The 19,992-nt window shown below is 46.2% G+C and overlaps 2 protein-coding genes across 3 annotated transcripts in view; both read right to left on the bottom strand.

Annotated features, from left to right (window-relative positions):
* Positions 1 to 9,384, bottom strand: part of Usp4 (ubiquitin specific peptidase 4) — a 47,191-nt gene extending 37,807 nt beyond the window's left edge. For both annotated transcript variants that reach the window (XM_031343061.1, XM_031343062.1), the window contains exons 1-2: positions 9,202 to 9,384; positions 6,178 to 6,305 (exon numbers count right to left, since the gene is read on the bottom strand). In XM_031343061.1, coding sequence (XP_031198921.1) covers positions 6,178 to 6,305; positions 9,202 to 9,302 — 229 coding nt within the window. In that variant the 5' untranslated portion in view covers positions 9,303 to 9,384. The remainder of the gene's footprint in view (positions 1 to 6,177; positions 6,306 to 9,201) is intronic.
* Positions 9,385 to 17,585: 8,201 nt separating this feature from the next.
* Positions 17,586 to 18,698, bottom strand: Gpx1 (glutathione peroxidase 1). The gene is made up of 2 exons (XM_031346399.1): positions 18,366 to 18,698; positions 17,586 to 18,155 (listed from the first exon to the last, which is right to left on the bottom strand). Exons 1-2 carry the CDS (start codon positions 18,609 to 18,611, stop codon positions 17,796 to 17,798), a joined length of 606 nt encoding a protein of 201 aa, XP_031202259.1. The 5' UTR covers positions 18,612 to 18,698; the 3' UTR covers positions 17,586 to 17,795.
* Positions 18,699 to 19,992: the final 1,294 nt, after the last annotated feature.

The following is a 19,992-nucleotide window of genomic DNA, read 5'->3' as shown; positions in this document are numbered from 1 at the left end:
AAAAAAAAAAAAAAAAAAAAAGGGAAAAGAAACAAAAAACAAAACAAAAAAACCAAAACTACATTGCAGGAATTAAATAAGAGTTTAGAAACAATAAAAGAAACAGTTAGGAAACATGGAGATAAAAGCTAGTGCAGGCATAGGCAGAGCAATTTCCTAACCAGCAGGGCTCGAGTTCAACCCTCGCCAAGAAAAAAAAACAAAAGTCAGGCATCCCAGCATTCAGCAGGCTGAGAACATCCAGAGCTACACATAGAATTCAAAGCCATCCTATGCTACATAGGAAGACTGTCTCAGAGAGAGAAAGAGAGAAAACAGTACAATAGTTAATAATTATGAATCCTATAATAGCAATCCTACTGACAGCACCTGAACTCAGATCCCATCTACACATGAAACACTTATTAAAAAGGCAAATGAATGAGGCACTGAGGGCTGGGAGTGGGGTGCAGGGTGTATATTTTCTTACCAAGCAGCCATGCCCACAGCCCTCAGTTCAATTCCCAGCATGGCAGAAGAAAGCAGGGGTGGGGACAAGATACGTGAGCATGATGGGATGAGACTCTACAACAGGCCTCCACAACAGAAGTTTGTTTTACTAAGAGTCATTCAATATCCTTGTTTTGTTGTTGTTGTTGTTGTTTTTTTTTTTTTTTTCAGAGCCTGGGAATAAACCTAGGGTATCAAGCATGCCTGATAACAACCTGCCAGGCTGGCAAGATGGCTCAACGGGTAAGAGCACTGACTGCTCTTCCGAAGGTCCTGAGTTCAAATCCCAGCAACTACAGGATGGCTCACAACCATCCGTAATGAGATCTGACACCTTCTTCTGGTCCGTCTGAAGACAGCTACAGTGAATTATGCCGGAGTGAGCAGGGCCGGAGCAAGTGGGGCCGCAGCGAGCAGGCCAGCAGAGGTCCTGAGTTCAATTTCCAGCAGCCGGATGATTCATAGTCATCTGTACAGCTACAGTGTACTCATACACATAAAATAAATCTTTAAAAAAAGAAAAGGGGGCTGGAGAGATGGCTCAGTGGGTAAGAGCACAGACTATTCTTCTGAAGGTCCTGAGTTGAAATCCCAGAAACCACATGGTGGCTCACAAGCATCTGTAATGAGATCTGATGCCCTCTTCTGGTGTGTCTGAAGACAGCTACAGGGTACTTACATATAGTAAATAAATAAATCTTTCAAAAAAAAGAAAAAAAAGAAAATTTTTTAAATTATTTACTTTATGTATATGAATCCACTGTCTTCAGACACACCATACAAAAGTAATCAGATAACCAGAACTGTAAATGCTGCTCAGAAACAGAGTGCAGGCCTAGAGAGTGCAGGCCTCGGGTGTGATGCGCACAACCGCAGACCAGAAACATGTTAACTGAGAATGCTCCTTAGTTAGCAGCAGGCATGCACACCTTTGATCCCAGCATTTGAGAGTATGTGTCTGGAGAACTGTCCTAAGTTCAGACTGCCTGGGCTGTCTACTGTTTATTTCTGGCCAGCCTGGGCTGTACACTGTTTATTTCTGGCCAGCCTGGGCTGCAGAGAGAGACCTTATTTCAAAACAATACAGTGCTGCAATAGCCCAGGGGGTAAAAGCATGTGGCATATAGATCTGACAACCTGAGCTCAGTCCTAGGAACCCAGAGAGGAGGAAGGAGAGCAGTGTCCGCTGAGTCCCACCCGTGGAATGAGCGACCCTCCCATCCCTATAGAAATCATGAGTAAAACTTAAACAGCTCCTAAGTACAAAATGACTAACTATGTTGCTAACTTGTTATCTGATTACTTTTTGTATGGATCAAACCCAAAGCTACATGAATGTCAGTCCACGTACCCCACCACTAGGCTGTGCACCCCAACACTTAACCACACTTGGTATTAAACATTCCAAGTAAGAGTTCTTGATGCTGGAGAGATGGCTCAGCGGTTAAGAGCAATGACTGCTCTTCCAGAGGTCCTGAGTTCAATTCCCAGCAACAACATGGTGGCTCACAACCATCTGTAATGGGATCTGATGTCCTCTTCTAATGTGTCTAAAGACAGTGTACTCATATAAAGTAAATAAATAATTTAAAATTAAAAAAAAAAAAAAAAAAGAGCCAGGCAGTGGTGGAGCACGCCTTCAATCTCAGCACTTGGGAGGCAGAGGCAGGCGGATTTCTGAGTTCTGGTCTACAAAGAATGGTCTACAATGTGAGTTCCAGGATAGCCAGGGCTATACAGAGAAACCCTGTCTGGAAAAACACAAAAAACAAAAATAAAAAATAAATGTAACCCAAGGCAGATGATTTTTTTTTTTTTTTTGTTTTTCGAGACAGGGTTTCTCTGTATAGCCTTGGCTGTCCTGGAACTCATTTTGTAGACCAGGCTGGCCTCGAACTCAGAAATCCACCTGCCTCTGCCTCCCAAGTGTTGGGATTAAAGGCGTGCGCCACCACGCCCGGCTCTGATTTTTTTTTTTTAAATAGGAACCAGGTGTGATAGCACACATACTTGATCCCAGACTCAGGAGGTAAAGGCAAGTGCATCCCTGTTGAGTTCCAGACCAGCCAGGTCTACATAGTAGCATCTTGTCTCGGGCTGGTGATGGTAGTATACACCTGTCACCCCTGTAGCTAGCTAGCACGCGGGTCAGGAGGATCAGGTGTTGCTAGGGTGATCAATCAGCTACAGAAGGAGTTGGAGGACTGGAAAAGGTCAATGCATAATTGAAACCAAGGAGAGGTAACTTTACTGACATGCCACCTCTCCTTACACTATTTCTATGACAGTCAGTACAGAGATACTTGATGACCTTTAAGTACATCTACAATTTGTTGTACGTCACAGGTATCCTGCCTATGTGAAAGTCTTCAAAGCAAAACCTAGAAAACTGTCATCTAGTAGACAGGTGGAAATGGGAAGGGCTGCTCTGCAGGTGACAGGCCTGTGCCCTGCTGAGTACATGTGTCAAGGAGTCACTCCCACATCATGACGCTTAGACCTAGAACCCCACGGGCTCTGGAAGGCTAAAATAGGACTGGTCAATTCTAAGGCCAGCATAGGCAGTACAGAGAGACACTCCACCACCATCACCTCCCCTCTTCTTCTTCCTCCTCCTCCACTGCCATCTTGCCACCACCACCATGAAACAACAAAGAAACAAAGAATTTCCTTCTTAAGCAGACATTATGGGGCACATCTGCAATCCCAGCACTCAGAGTTAAGAAGGCTGCAAGTTCAAAATTTAACTGGGGTATACATGCAGCTCTGGAACAGGCTGAGCTACAAAGGTGCTATGTATCCAAGTTGTATACCAAGACCTTGCCTCAAAATAAGTAAACAAATAGAATTATCTTCCTTGGGAGGTAGATTCAAGAAGTAAGAGTTTAAGGTCAAACTCAGCTACATTGTTAGTTTAAGGCCAGCCTGAATGATACAAGATCACACCTCAAAACAAACAAAGCAAGTAAAAACTCCAAACAAATAAAAATAAACAGGCCAGGTATGGTAGAGGACAGAGCATGGCTTTTAATCTCAGCACTGAGGAGGCAGAAGTAGGAGGACCTCTGTGAGCTAAAGGCCAACCTGGTCTACAGAGTGAAACCATACCTAAAATAAATTTAAAACCATCATGGAATAGCCAGCCTGGCAGTAGACACCTGTAAGCCTAGTACTTGAAACAAAAAACATCACAAAGCTGAGGCCAACCTCAGAACCTTAACTAGATACTGTACTGAAAAAAATAAAGGGCTGGTAAGACAGCTCAGCAGGTAAAGACACTTGCTACCAAGCATACCCACATGAGTTTGATCCCCAGAACCCACATTGTAGAAGAGAGACATTGTCCTTAAATCCACACCCTGTACCATGCCATGCACCAATTTACCCTGTCTCACACACAGACACATTTTTAACCTAAAAAATAGAAGAATAACTAAAAACCTGAAAGCCAGACTCAACGGCACAAGACTTTAATTTCATAATTTGGGAGGCAAAGGCAGGAAAGCAGTGATTTTGTTGCCAGCTTATGCTACATAGCAAGTCTGAAGCCAACCAAGGAACACAGCAAAGCTCCACCTATAAAGCAAGAGTATAGTCGTAGTGGCACACTCCTATACCTCCAGCACAAAGGAGGCAACTGCAGGAGGATTAACTCAAGTGCAAGGCCAGCCAGGGCAGCACTGGAAGACACTGCCTGAGCAAAAACAAACAACAGAAATGGAGGGAGCCGGCTCCACAGTAACATTTACTGCCAAGCCTGAGGACATGAGTTGGTCCCTAGATGGTAGTTCCCACACTGTAAGAGGAAAGAACCACTTTCCATCAGCTGCACTCTGACTTCCACATGCACACATCTACACCAGAGAATACTCATGAGTGCACGCGCGCGCACGCACAGACAGACACACACACAGACACACGCACACAGGAATATAGTAAGTATAGGAATCCATTTCCTGCCTGCCTGCCGGCCTGCCTCTACAGATTCTGGACACAGCTGAGGAGCACCTGGAAACGCTAACCTCACAGCCCCTGGAATAGACCATCTATCACTTCTGCTAACACACTTAACAGGACAGTGCCGAGGTCAGAGGTCACAACTCCACTGACCTTTTACCTCTCCTTACACTATTTCTATGATAAACACAGTCAGTACAGAGATGTTTTATGACTTTTAATATACAATTTGTCCTACTTCATAGGTGTCAAAATTTTGTGGGTACAGCTAAATGTAGTGGCACATACCTTTAATCCTAGCACTGTGGAGACAGAAGCAGGCAGATCTCTGTGTGTTCAAGGGCAGCCTGGTCTATATACTCAGTTCTAGCACAGCCAGGGCTATGTAGAGAGACCTTCTTCTTACAAACAAAACAAAACAGAAAAACAACATCTACACCCAGATCAATTACTGGATATTACTTGCTCAGCATAAAGAATTTGATCACAGCAATGAAAGAAAAGGGGGGAGGCATGATTCCCAATTTTCAGACTATAGGCGCAATTTAAAATGATTTTTCTTTTTTCTTGTTTACATACAAGTCCAAAACCTAAAAAAGAAAAAAAAAGAAGCTGGGCAGTGGTGGCACACGCCTTTAATCCTAGCACTTAGGAGGCAGAGGCAGGTGGATTTCTAAGTTCGAGGCCAGCCTGGTCTACAGAATGATCTCGAAAATACCAAAAAAAAAAAAAAAAAAAAAAGAAAGAAAGAAAGAAAAGAAAAAGAAAACTACGGAGCCAGAGAGGTAGTTCAGCAGTGCAGAGCACGTCCTGCTCTGGCAGAGGGCCAAGTGCAGGTCTAAGCGCCTCCATTGAGTGGCTCTCAACCCACTGCACTGCCAGGGATCCAAAATTCCCTTCTGGATCCTCAGGAACTACATTTCACATGCATAGCTCATTCACAGATACACATGCATACACACAATTAAATAAAAAAAAATAAAGGCAAAATGTTACAAAGTAGACAGGTAAGATGTCTTCTGAGAGCCAACTGCATAAAGCTGTACTTTGGCCTTAACATACACTCTGTGTCTCACTGGCACATATGCATCATACAGATCCTACATCATGCACATATACAGTAAAAATAAAAATATGAAAGAACATTAGTGTGCTACAAAATGTGACTGTCTGAATGCGGATGGGCCATATAAGCTCGCACGTTTGAATCTTTGGTCCCCAACGGTAGGACTGTTTGGGAAGGATAAGGAGGTAGGTGTGTCACTGAAGGGTGGTCCTGAGGTTTCAAAATCCCTCACCTAGCCCTGCCTGCCTGCCTGCCTGCTTGTCTGTCTGTCTTTCTCTCTCTCTTCCTGCTGACCAGGATGTAAAGCTCTCAGCTTCTTCTTAGTACCACTCATCTGCTGGTGCCATACTCCCTCCACCATGATGAGCCTGAACTAACTCGCTGAAATTGTAAGTAAGCCCCCAAGTAAGTGACTCCTTTTATAAGCTGCCTTGGTCTTAGTGTCTCTTCACAGCAACAGAACAGTAACACAAAAAGCATGCTCTTGTTAGGAGTAGTTACTTAGGGAAACATAACTGCTTTGACTGCTCCCTGATAATCTGCAAAGGTGTCTCCTACAGACATAAACGCACACTGCTATGTCTTCACATTATGACAGTTACATGCTCGTGATGACCTCTGACTGCCCCATGAGAAGTACAGCTAGAAAACTGAGGCTGCTCCACCTGAGAAGAGTCCAGAGTTGTCAATCGGTCCAGGAAACAGATGATGCTCCCCCACGTTGTACATGTCCCAGCTGTCAAAGCCCACATACTTCTTCCACTGCTTGAACCACCGGCTGTCAATAAGATACCTAGGGAGAAACAACAGTTTCGTATGAAATACAGCTGAAGAAACAAACACATTTTTAAAAAAACCAAAGCTTTGTGTCTTACAGCTCTCCTTTGATCTTCTTCTCCAGACACCCACCTTAAGCCTCTTGTGGTCTTCTCACCAAGGTAATAGACAATAAACACCAAAAATCACATCTTTGGGGGTAGAGGGAGCTTTTCAAGACGGTTTCTCTATGTAGCCCTGGCTGTCCTAGAACCTGCTCTGTAGACCAAGCTAACCTCAAACTCAGAGATATGCCTGCCTCTGCCTCCCGAGCGCTGGGATTAGAGGTGTGCATTACCACTACTGTCCCACTAAAATCACACTCAACATCAGGAACAGAAGTCAGCCCCACGTGGCAGAGAGGGCCTAATCTAGGCCAGGTATTCACTAAGAGAAATGGCTGCTAAGGGAATATGTAAAGGAAGCTTGTGGTGACCCCCTCTGTGATTATAGCATCTGAAAGGACCAGGCAAGAAAGTCAGTCTCCACTGCACAGTAAGTTTGTGGTCTGCTTTGGCTACAAGAGACCCTATCTGTAAAAGACAAAACAAAGCTACACATGCTGGCACAGGCCTTTACATCCCAACACTCAGGAGGCAGAGACACTTGGATGTCTATGAGTTCTAGTCCAGCTTGGTCTACACAGGGAATTCCAGACCAGCCAAGGTTACCTAATAAAACCCTGTTGGAAGAAATAAACAAGCGACTGGAAAGATAATTCAGAGATAAGAGACTTTGGTGCTCTTCCAAAGGACTCAAGTTTGGTTCCCAGCACCCATGCGTGGTATGCACAACTCTAGCTCCAGGAAATCCAACAGCCTCTTCTATTCTGCACAGACACCTGCATGCATAAGGTGTGCCATACATATACACTTTCTCTCCCTCTCAATCTCTCCCTTTCACTCTCTCTCTCTCACACACACACATAAAGAAATAAAACATAAAGCTGCTGTGCTATTACTTATCTGTAATCCTAGCACACAGTAAGCAGATGCAGAAGGGTCGGCAAGTTTGAGGCCAGCTTGGCGTACATTTCAAGTTCCCAACCAGCATGGGCCACAGGGAGAACTTGTCTCAAAAAAAAAAAAAAAAAAAAAAAAAAAAAACAAGCAAACTAAACTCCAAGCAAACAAAAACATAAATGATTACTGAAAGAATTTTAAAGCTTAATTAACTTTTGAGATGGGGAGGGGGTCTCAGTATGTAGCCCAGGATAGCCTTGAACTCACAGAGATCCACCTGTGTATGCCTCACAGATGCTGGGATTTTAAAGCTGTATGACACTATGCCTAGTTAGGATTTTATTTATTTTGGTTTTTCAAGACATGGTTTCTCTGGCTGTCCTCAAACTCTCAGAGATCCACCTGCCTCTGCCTCCCAAGTGCAGGGACTAAAGATGTGCGCCACCACTCCTGAGCTGAGTTTTTACTTTTAATTATGCTTTGGTTATATGCTTGAGTTTGAGCATGACTCCAAGTGCCCACGGAGGTCAGAGAAGTTGTTATCGCTGGAGCTTGAGTTATAGACGGCTGGGAGACACCCAACATGAATGATGGACCTCAAACCCCTGGGCTGTAAGAACAATCTAAGTTCTTAGCTGCTGAGCAGTCTCTCCAGCCCATAAGCAATCATTTAAAATGGACTCTTTCTAGAAGTAAAATTATGTTTACTAAGTTATTAATTATATTACACACCACCAATTTCTTTTTCTTTTTCTTTTTTTGAGCCAAGGCTTTCACTCAGGCTGGCCCCGAAACTTGGCAGCAACATCCCGTCTCCAGGACTAAGACTACAGGCATGCACATCCACACCAACCTGAATATTCTTTATGTGTCATCCCTTTGCAGAATAAATTTCTAAAGTACCTCTATCTATTTGTCTGGCCTTTCGGTGGATCGATTTAAACACCATAAAGTATACCTAATACCTAAACCGCACCCCCAAACACATAATTTCTATTCTCTTTTTCAGTCCTCATCTTGGTCATAATCAATGGGAAACCTACCCTAGTGTTTGACTCTCCTACATAACACCACCACCCAGGCATTTTTCCTCTACTGTGCAGTACTATCCCTTCTAGTTAACAATCTGTTAACACGCCTCATATTTGAATCTGCTCTAATAAACCTGGAACTTTTTTTTTTTTTTTTGGAGGGGTCATGCTCGCTGTATGAGACCGGTCCTGAATCTACAGCAATCCCACAATCTCTGCTCCTGCAAAACAGTAAAGCATATGCCACCGTGCCTGGCAAAAATCTTGTAACTTTTGATCTTCTATTTTGCTCCAGGAGTCAAGCTCCCCTCCCCTCCCTCTTACCTCTAACTACTGCTACAATTGTTCCTGACCATCTGACAACTGGCTTCTAGTTTCTGGCCTTGAATTCTGTTCCACAGTTTACAAGTTACAAAGTATCTACCTCTGATCCGCTCTCCACCTCCCGAGTGTCGGCAGCCACAAATTGCTACCCAGGTTTTAATTGTTAAGGAACCGAGGAGGCCTGTAAGATGTGGACACGTCCCCCACCAAGGTCACCATCAAGCGCTCAAGACTTCGGTAGTTAAGTGCTTTCCCACCTTCCCGCTCCCGCCGACCCAAGCACTCCCCCTTTTCTATAGTCTACACCCCCTGTCCCCGCCGGCCCAAGACTCTGGTGAATCCGGATGGATCAGGACAAACCCCAGACCTGTCAGCGCTGTCCCCCAGCTGATCCCGGGGTTTATTTCATCAGCGGCCGCTGTCAAGCCGCTCTTTCAGAGACTCCAGGCACCGCCCCCGGCCCGCCTCTACCTAAAACTAGGAAAAGAGGTCCGGCCCGAGGGCCAGCGATCCGGCCGGATGCTCTGTGCCATGGCAGGGCATGGCGGACGCTCACCACTGCGCCCCACGTTGGAGCGTGGTCCCCATCAAGGCTCCGAGCTCCGTCTTCTGGGTCTCCACATCCGGTCGCTCACGGCTGCCCCGGCCTTCCGCCATCTCGTCCGCCGCCCCGGCCCAGCCGGCCCGGACATCCGCCTAGCGCACGGCGTGCTATGGGCCGCGCCCACGCACGCACGTAACCACGCACGCGCGCGCGCCCGGCACCGCCGTCGGCTTCCGCCTCTTTCCCCGCCCCCACGCGCTGTCCCCTGGAGCTGGACGCCCAGAGGCGGCGGCCACCTCCACCCTCGGTCTGAGCGACTCCAGCGATCTCGAGAGGTCTGACGGTGTGGCCGGCCCTCGACCCGTCAGGCACTCGCTCCATCCTGGCCTGTGAGGTTATCCTGATGCTAAATTCGTGCAGGAGGAGCCTGCCGCCTGCTTTTCTTGTTTCCACTCGGTTCCATTCTGCTTGCAGCAAGACTGCCTAAATACGAGGTTGAATTTACTGCCTCGGCCGCCCCTATAGCCAGGTGCGCACAGACACGTTGAGATCTGGACTGTCCGGTGTGGTCCAGCCATTAACAATTGTTTCAAACAAGGACTAATGGCTCCGTGGGTGACAACTGGGTTTGATCCCCAGAACCCATGTATAAGTGGAAGAAGAAAATTGACTCTTTAAATTTGTCCTTTGTTCCCGACACAGACACTGTGGCACGCGTTAACCAAACAGGCACACAATAGTGAAATTTGTTATTTGTTTGAGACAGGTTTCTTCTAGCTGGTCGTCCTGGAACTGCTTATGTAATCCAGGCTAGTCTCGAACTTAGACCCATTTGCCCTTTTCTCCAGAGTGCTGGGATTAAAAGCATACATCACCACACCTGCAAAAACAACAACAACAAAAAAACAAAAACAGTCATAAATAGACTCAAAATACAAAGTGGTCTTAAACAACTTTGTATCCTGTCAGCCCTCCAGGTCAAGGAGAGGGTAGCTACCACCAAAGCCGACAGAGATAGGAATGAGGTCCAGGCATTTTAATTTTTTCCTTGGACAATGATTCTGTGTTCTGCCCGGCAATGATGTCACAGGCTTTTAATCCAGCACTCAGGAGGCACAGGTAGGCAGATCTCTGAATTCAAGGCCAGCCTGGTCTACCGAGAGAATTCTAAGATAGCTAAGGCTACAAGAAACCCTTTTCTTGAGAAGAAGGAAAAAGAAGATTGCACGTATTGAAAAATCTTGCTCTCGAACAGGTTTAAAAGCATGATTCTTCTGAAGGAGAAATCCATCTATGGAGATGCCCAGGCACTGGTGAGTCTTTGCTTTTCAGGTAAATCCTGTTCTTAGCAGTAAGGCAAGTAAGACAGTTTTTTTGGAGGATAGGAAAGCATTTCCTTCAAAAAACTAAAACAAAGTGAACAAACCCCCAATTCCCTCACCTTCCCACAATGTATTATAGTACAGATATTTTTTTAAAGATACATTTATTTTACGTGTATGTGTGTGTGCCCTGTATAAATGTTTGTGCACCACCCTCGGGCCAGAGAGCAGTGGATCTCAACCTTCCTTATGCTGGGATCCTTTAATAAATTTCCTCATGTTGTAGTAACCCCCTACCAAATTATTTTGTTGCTACTTCGCAAGTGTAATTTTGCTACTGTTACAAATTATAACATAACTATCTGATATACAGGATGTCTGATGTATGACTCCTGTGGCCCACAGGTTGAGAATGATTTCCCTAAAACTAGAGTTACAGGTGATGATGAGCTGTCTGATGGGGTGCTGGGAACCTTGCGTGAGTTCTCTGCAAGAACAGTACACTGTTAACCAAAAGATCTCCTTTGTGAATCCTTAGTAAATTCATTAACTTGGCTTTAATCTGATTTGTTTTCAAATTGTTCCCTATAGTATCATCAAATACCCCACTTTACCTCAGTGGAGATTTCCAGAGAAAGAGAACTCCTCAGGCCCCATGTTTTTGGGGTCTGTTCTCCTGTACTGCAGATTAGAGCTTGTCTCAAAACAAGGCATGGGAAGATGGCTCAGGGTAAAGGATACTTTAGCCCCTCCCAGAAGAACCTGATTTCCAGCACCCAAGTCGGACGGCTCACAACTACTCTAACTATACGGGTCTTCTATACTTCCATAAAGCACAACAGTGGGGAGCTGTGGTAGGAGTCATTGAAGAATGTAAACCAAGAGACTGTAGGCCTACCAGGCAGTGTAAAAGGAAGGCTTTGACTTTAGTATCATTTGAGTATGATCCTGAAGAAACTGTTGGAAGGAAGAAGCATAAATCTGAAGGAAGGAGGGGATTTTCTGAAATACGCAATTCATGGTCAAAGTGGGGATTAGACCAGAGAGCTGAGCTCTGACTGTTCAAAAGCTTATGGAGGTCTGCAGCTAGAAAGGAAGTTAGTGGGACCACTAGTCTAAGGAAGGCAGTCATTTGAGGTTTGGGACAGAGGTGAAATGCCTGAGGGTGTTTTACAGCACAGAGATGCACCCAGGACATAGATCCATTAGGAACCAATTACTGTAGCTTTAGGGGGAAGAAACGGGTTAGTTCTGTGGTGGAGGGGGAACTGTCCTGTGTAGGTCATTTGAGAAGACTGTTTATGTTTTGTTTTGTTGTTGTTGTTGTTTTGTTTTGGTAATTGACATAATTTAGTCTCTGTGGGACATCTGTGTTAAAGTGATAGCAGATCCATTGGGAAGAGTTAAAGGAGTTCTTTTTCTTTTTTTCTTTTAAAGATTTATTTATTATTATAAATAAGTACGCTATAGCTGTCTCCAGACACACCAGAAGAGGGTGACACCCTCTTCTCATTACGGGTGGTTGGGAGCCACCACGTGGTTGCTGGGACTTGAACTCAGGAACTATGAAAGAACAGTCAGTGCTCTTACCTGCTGAGCCATCTCACCAGCCCGTTAAAGGAGTTCTTAAGACAGCCTTGAAGCGCTGGGCGGTAGTGGCACACACCTTTAATCCCAGCACCTGGGAGGCAGAGGCAGGTGGATTTCTAAGTTTGAGGCCAGCCTGGTCTACAGAGTGAGTTCCAGGACAACCAGAGCTACACAGAGAAACCCTGTCTTGAAAAAAAACAAAAACAAAAAACAAACAAACAAAAAACAGCCTTGAAGCTTTAAGAGTGCTACCCGACTCAGTCCGTGAGCCCGCCTACCCTAGGGAAGTTGAGGCTGCGGGATCTCAAATTCCAGACCAGTGGCTGCATTGTAAGACCTTGGAAAAGAAAAAGAAAAAGGAAAAGAAAAACAAAGATGGTGGCTCATCTGCTGCCAAGCTTGGTGACCTGATCTTTTGATTCATCCTGGGGATTCCCTGATCTTTTGATTCATCCTGGGGATTCATAAGGTAGAAGGAGAGAGCTGACTCCGAAGAGAGTTGCCCTCTGACCTACACACACACACACACACACACACACACACACACACACACACACACACACCAAATAAGTTTAAATGCAGTTTAAGGGGAGGAGCAGTGAGATAGTTTAGCAAGTAAAGGTGCCCGCTGCAAATCCAAGGACCTGAGTTTGACCAGGAAGCCTACAAGGTGGAGAGACTGGCTTAGTGCCCTCTTGCCCTCACACATTGTAACAGATGGAGGAATTGTAACAACAAAATGAAAGAAAAGATAGACAGTGTAGCTCTGTTGATGAATTGGAGGCAGGAGAGTCAGGAGTTAAAGGTACACAGTAGGTAGGATAGAGGCTTGTCTGAGTCATAGGAGATCCATTCTTTTTTTTTTTTTTCATATGAGTACACTGTCAAAGTCTTAAGACACACCAGAATAGGGAGCATAAGATCCCATTACGGATGGTTGTGAGCCACCATGTGGTTGCTGGGAATTGAACTCAGGACCTCTGGAAGAGCAGTCAGTGCTCTTAACCGCTGAGCCATCTCTCCAGCCTTCCCCCCCCATTTTCTTTTAAGTATTTATTTATTTTATATATATGAGTACAAACTGCATCTGTACACAGTAGTAGTTAGCCTTCATCTATTGTTGGGAATTGACTTTTTAAGACCTCTGCTCCCTCCAGTCAACCCTGCTCACTCCTGTTGGCTCCGCTCACTCCAACCCAAAGATTTATTATTATAGATAAGTATACTGTAGCTGTCTTCAGATGCACCAAAAGAAGGTGTCAGATCTCATCACGGATGGTTGTGAGCCACCATGTGGTTGCTGGGATCCGAACTCAGTACCTTCAGAAGAGCAGTCAGTGCTCTGACTCACTGAGCCATCTCACCCAGGAGATACATTCTTAACAAAAGAAAAGTATACAAATAAATAAACATACACCAATCCACCAGGAGACAATTCTGTACTATTTCTGGGAGGCCAACCCTGAGAGTCTCTTGTATAAAAGTTCCCTGAGGGAGAGGAGCTGGCTAGGTGGCTCAGCAGCTAAGAGTACTTGTTACTGAGTATGACCTGGGTTTGATTCCCACCCCCGCGCATAGGAAGACTCACATCTGTGCATAACTAAACTTCCAAGGGATCCAGAGCCATCTTCTGACCTCTATAGACACCAGGCATGCTCATACATTCAGGCAAAACACTCATAAACATTAAAAAGAAAAGAAAAGAAATAAATCTCTCTCATACACATAAAAATTAAATTTGATTTATTTTGTTTATTTTTTCAAGACAATGTTTTTCTGTGTAGCCCTGGCTGTCCTGGTACTTGTTCTGTAGACCAGGCTGGCCTTGAACTCAAACTTGCCTGCCCCTGCCTCCTGACTCCTGGGATTAAAATTGTGCACAGGCTGGGCGGTAGTGGCGCACGCCTTTGATCCCAGCATTTGGGAGGCAGAGACAGGTGAATTTCTTTTGTTTTTTGTTTTTTTGGAGGGGGTGCGTTGAGACAGGGTTTCTCTGTGTAGCCCTGGCTGTCCTGGAACTCACTTTGTAGACCAGGCTGGCCTCGAACTCAGAAATCCACCTGCCTCTGCCTCCCAAGTGCTGGGATCAAAGGCGTGCGCCACCACCGCCCAGCAACAGGTGAATTTCTGAGTTCAAGGCCAGTCTGGTCTACAGAGTGAGTTCCAGGACAGCCAAAGCTACACAGAGAAACCTTGCTTCAAAAAAACAAAACAAAACAAAATAAATAAAATAAAATTGTGCACAACAGTGGTGGTACATGCCTTTAATCCCAGCACTTGGGAGGCAAAGGCAGGCAGATTTCTGAGTCCAAGGCCAGCCTGCTCTACAGAGTGAGTTCCAGGACAGCCAGGGCTACACAGAGAAACCCTGTGTCAAAAAAAAAAAAAAAGAAAAGAAAAAGTATACATAACCAGCACTGACAATGGGTCCTCCTTAGAAATACAAATGTAGTGCTTTGAGAATGTTAGAGGTGGGCCTGAGGTACCTGACAATCAGAAAGCTAAAAGGATGAAATGCTCAAGGCCAGACTGAGCTAAAGTTCATTCCAGGCCCGCCTCAGCAAATAATATCTTATCTCAAAAGTATTTGAAGATGTATTTCACTGGTACACCAACCATGCTGAATGCCCTGGACTCAATCCCCAGCCAATTTCTCCACCTGCCACAAACTCTCCCACCCCATCCCACCCCACCCCACCCCCCTCTCTCTCTCTCTCTCTCTCTCTCTCTCTCTCTCACACACACACACACACACACACACACAGGAGTAAAACGAATCTGAGTGTGGTAATGTGCTAATAAATGCCCACAAAGCCAGTTACCTGGAAAGCTAGGCAGAGGAGCTGTCAGTTCAAACTCATCCTGAGCTATAGACCCTTTTTTAAAGAACAAAAACAAAAAGAGTAAAAAAATAAAAAGCTCCTAGGCTTTAGGTCTGTGGTAGAGCACTTGTCCCATATGCCTGAAGCCCTGGGCTCCATCCATCTCTGGTATCACAGACTGAAAGACTTTAAAAATGTTATGAATTACAATCCATTACCATTAGTCTTGTTTTTTATGGAAGAAGAAAGCCGTTGCCAGCATTAACTCAGACCCTACATCAGAGGGCGGTGGCGGCTTCCTCTTCTGTTTTTAGTGGTTTCATCGACACCATTTATGGTAGTTTTAAGGAAGTAGGGCACGTCCTCAGAACTGACAGAAAACGGGGAAGCTAATTTTTACCAAAGTGATACATTGTTGTTTGGGGAACTCCATTAGGAGGGAATGAAGCAATTTGATCAAAGGTTAATTGTACCAGAGTATCTGACCTCATTTTACAGTCATTTTAACAAATAAACAGAAATAGCACTTTTGCTAGAATTGCTAAAATGGAGGTTTTTGAACCTAGTTAAGTAATCACAGGGCACATTGGCTTCTCAGAAGGTCTGTGACCTCGTGCAAGTTCCCAAAGCAAGCAGTACCCTACAGTCATGTGGACCAGAGGTCAGGCCCTTAAAGTGCTCAATGGGATTCCAGTCTCCCTTGTTTGAACTGCAGACTCAGGAGGTCGGCACAGAGCAGAGCCAGAAGCAGTTACAGGGTTCACTGTTTTTGTGAATTTTATTTATTTCGTGTGTGTGTGTGTGTGTGTGTGTGTGTGTGTGTGTTGGTGTGGAGGCCTTTGAAATCTTGGGAAAGTATTGAACTGGAAATGGCCATTATTCTGAGTGTTTCTGAAGACAGGATTGGAAAAGTTTCGTTTGGTGAGACTCCAGCCTGCAGTCTGAGGAGGAATCCTCCCAGCCCAGATCAGCTTGCTTAGGAGCTTAGAATTTCCCATTCCAGGCAGCCCAAGGGCCTTAACTACTAGGGAAAAACAGTGGATGAGTGAGGGTGAGTCACCCACAGCCTGAGGGAAGAGGCTGACACTGAGGTGCTGGCCTGTGCTCATCCCTAACCAGACTGGCTCAGCACACCGATGGCTCTGGGAGAGGCCACTAAGTGCAGACTTCCCAGTTAGGTAGCTTGGAGGGCTGTAGAACAGAAGCTAAAAAACATAGACAGAAGCATATTAAAAACATTAGAACATGCTAAAATTGCTTTGAAAAAGTTTCCCTTAATCTCAGCACTCAGGAGGCAGATTTGTGAGTTCAAGGCCAAACTGATCTATCTATACAATGAATTCTAGACCAGCCAGGGCTACATTAGGAAACTGTCTCAAAAAAAAAAAAAAAGGTGTCTATTTTTGTGTACACGTGGTGGTACATGTCCACAATTCCAGCACTTAGGCAGTGGGCAGTGAACAGGCAAGTGGATTAGGAGTCTGAGGACAGCCCTGGGCTCCAAAGGAAGCAAAAGTAGACTTCCAGGGCATGTAGTGGCTCTCGCCTGGAATCCCCACCATCGGTAGAGATAGGAGGATGTTACTCCAGGCTGGCCAGGCATGATGACTGACAGTCAGCCTTCATAGCAGTCAGGAGACAGAGCCAAAATTGCTGGGAGTTGGGGGTCACCTTGAGCTACAGTCTTAAAACAACAAAGGACTGTGGACATGGTTCAGCGGTAAAAACATTACATAGTACCTGTGAGGCAGGACATTTCCTCCCGACCTAACTGCAAGCACCCGTATACTCTTGTTTAGAACCAGGGGATATCTTTCTGAGCTGGTTCAGGAGCAAGAGGCCTTTAAAGTCACCAATTACGCACACATACTAGGATAGCAATAGCTTCTGGTCTGAACTCGATTGCTTCATACTACCCACAAGTCTCTGGGTTCATGTTCCTAAGAAAACAACTGAACCTAGTTACTGCAGTCTCCAGGAGGTTGTGATAAGAAACAGCTCCAGGTGTGTCTTGAGATATTTACAGGGGTGGGGCCCAAGCAGTAGCAGCTGGTCTTTAAGATATGTCCTACTCTAGACCCAAATGTACAGTTGCACTCCCAGTCAGTGTAAACTCTGCAAGGTTTGACAATTATTTTTTTTCCTGCCTCAAATGGGCCCAGGCTGGTCTCAGATCCTCCTCCCCCACTGCCACACACCATACGCCTGCCTACCACCTTTTCACTCGGGATCTCCCAACACCCAGCATAACTTGAGGCCCTGGGGTAGCAGTGTGGATTCATGCAGCAAAGCAAAGAGAAGCTGGTAACACTGTAAGGCTGCTGCAACAGCCTGTGCCAAACAGGGTTCTGTGGGCAGAGATCTGGATTCTAGAATCTTATGTGATCAGGGGCACATAGTCATTTCCTCATCCAGCAAAAACTCAGAAAGGAGAAGTGGGGTTAGGGAGGCCTTAACCGTTAGGCAGTCTGCCGTCTTCCTCTTCTGGAGTAAGGGCTCTGCTGTAACAGGGACTCAGGACTGCCCTTAAGCATGTCCTGGGACAGGGAGAAAGAAAAGGATAAGCTGCAGTCAAAAGGAAGTTTAGGCTCCGGGATGGAGTTCCGTATCCCAGACTATGAGGCTATCCAAAAGGCGACACGGACACAGGACACACAAACAGTTCGTTGCCATTCAGCACTTTATTCTTAGTGGTGAAACTACCTTTCTTTAGGTGGAAAGGCATCGGGAATGGATGAGACCAGCGCCCATCTGAGGGGATTTTCCTGGGAATCAGGTGTTTCTCCATGCTAATTTAGAGGAAACACCATCATGGAAGAACCGCCCCCCAGAGTGCAGCCAGCAATCACCAAGCCCAGACACCAGGACCGCCTTAGGGGTTGCTAGACTGCTGGGACAGCAGGGTTTCAATATCAGGTTCGATGTCGATGGTGCGAAAGCGGCGGCTGTACCTGCGCACCGGAACACCGTCGGGGCCCACCAGGAACTTCTCAAAGTTCCAGGCAATGTCGTTGCGGCACACCGGAGACCAAATGATGTACTTGGGGTCGGTCATGAGCGCAGTGGGGTCGTCACTGGGTGCTGGCAAAGCATTCCGCAGGAAGGTAAAGAGCGGGTGAGCCTTCTCACCGTTCACTTCGCACTTCTCAAACAATGTAAAGTTGGGCTCGAACCCGCCACCAGGTCGGACATACTTGAGGGAATTCAGAATCTCTTCATTCTTGCCATTCTCCTAGGGAATACAAAGGCATTTGTGTGCTAGGATTTTGGAAAGAATGTACTAACTGCAAAACAGAAGTTTCCGATGAGTCACTAGGAAGTTGCCCTCCTTGTGTACCCGAGGAGAGGCCTGCATTCCAACTAGTACCAGAGGGAAAGAAAATAAGCGGTGTCCCGCCCCTGGGAGCCTAGAGCCCCACGGCCACCCATGCGCATCACATACCTGGTGTCCGAACTGATTGCACGGGAAACCGAGCACCACCAGGCCACGAGGCCCCAGACGCTTCTGCAGATCGTTCATCTCGGTGTAGTCCCGGGTCGTGGTGCCTCAGAGGGACGCGACATTCTCAATGAGCAGCACCTTGCCCCGCAGGGAGCCCAGACTCACAGGCTCCCCGCCTGCCAGCGGGCGCGCGGAGAAGGCGTACACGGTGGCCTGTGCCGCCGCGGATAGCCGAGCAGCACTCATACTGGAGAAGGTGCTGGGACTCAAAAGTAGAACCCGTACTAGCGTTGTCCGAGCCCAGCACCTCCTTTTAACTGGATGGTGCTGAGATCACGTGGCCTCGCTTTCTTTCCGACCCGCCGCCTGCTCTAAATCTCAGGGCCCCGCCTTATCCGGCCTCTACCCCTCCCCCATCTAGGAACTGGCTAGAGGGTGCGCGCAAGCGAAAGCGCCAGGAGGTGCCTAGGGCGGGTCTGGTCTAGCCCAGGCAATGTAGCACTATAGTCTGGAAGGAAGCTGCTTGCTTAGGCGGGGATCTTCCAGCTCAGACTTACTCAACGGTTTCTTCATTAGTCTAGAGTCCCGCCTAGGAAGATGGCCTCTGGCAATATCATCGACTAAAGCAGCTCACGCACAGCTCTTATATTGTGTAAATTTCCCACACAGAACATGTTTCTAGTCATAAGGTTATGGGGCTTTAAAAAATTAAGCTTAATTACACTTATTGTTTAATTAAAGTGTAGGAGCATGCATGTCTGGGTCAGAGTTGGTCCCTCCTTCCACTGGGTGATAATTTGGGAATTGAACTCAGACAGGCTTGAGTCTCAGGTGGGTGGACAGTGTTTTGTTTCTTCGAGATAAGGAAGGTCTCTTTTTTATTTATTTATTATATATAAGTACACTGTAGCTGTCTTCAGACACCCCAGAAGAGGGGGTCAGGATGGCTGTGAGCCACCATGTGGTTGCTGGGATTTGAGCTCATGACCTTTGGAAGAACAGTCAGAGCTCTTAACCTCTGAGCCATCTCTCCAGCCCAAAGACAAGGTCTTTTAACAGAGCCCTGGATTGCCTGGAACTTGTCTCTTCCAAGTGCTGTCTTTTGGCGGGGGTGGGGGGGTGGGGGGGTGGGTGTTTGGAGGTGGGGAGCAGGGTGTCTCTGTCTCATCAGCGTTTCTGTATGTAGCTTTGTAAGCTTAGCTGTTTTAAGACTTGTTCTGTAGACCAGGCTGGCCTAGAACTCAGAGATGTACCTGTCTCTGCCTTTATCCCGAGTACTGGGACTAATGGCACGCACCACCCATGCCTGACTCTCTTGGTTTTGTTTTTTTGTTTTTTTGGGTTTTTTGGGTTTTTTTGAGACAGGGTTTCTCTGTGTAGCCTTGGCTGCCCGGCTGATTCTCTTCTTTTTAGTAGCACTGACTAACAGGGCTGTCAAGGGCGATTTCTTTTGGCTGTTTTTGTAAGGGTGGACATCAGTGGAGGGCTCTGCGCCCGAGACTCCAAGCTAGCCCTTCTCAGAACTCTTAACATGTGATTCTAGTGGTCCTATTATTCTGCTTCCAGTGCAGTTTGGTCTTAGTCCAGAAAACCCAGCCCCTGTGTCCCCTTCATCTCATTACAAAGC

The sequence above is a fragment of the Mastomys coucha genome, unplaced genomic scaffold (genome assembly GCF_008632895.1).
Source record: "Mastomys coucha isolate ucsf_1 unplaced genomic scaffold, UCSF_Mcou_1 pScaffold23, whole genome shotgun sequence".
Lineage (NCBI taxonomy): Eukaryota > Metazoa > Chordata > Mammalia > Rodentia > Muridae > Mastomys > Mastomys coucha.
Note: the sequence above shows the minus strand (reverse complement) of the source record. Positions and strands in the feature narration are given on the sequence as shown.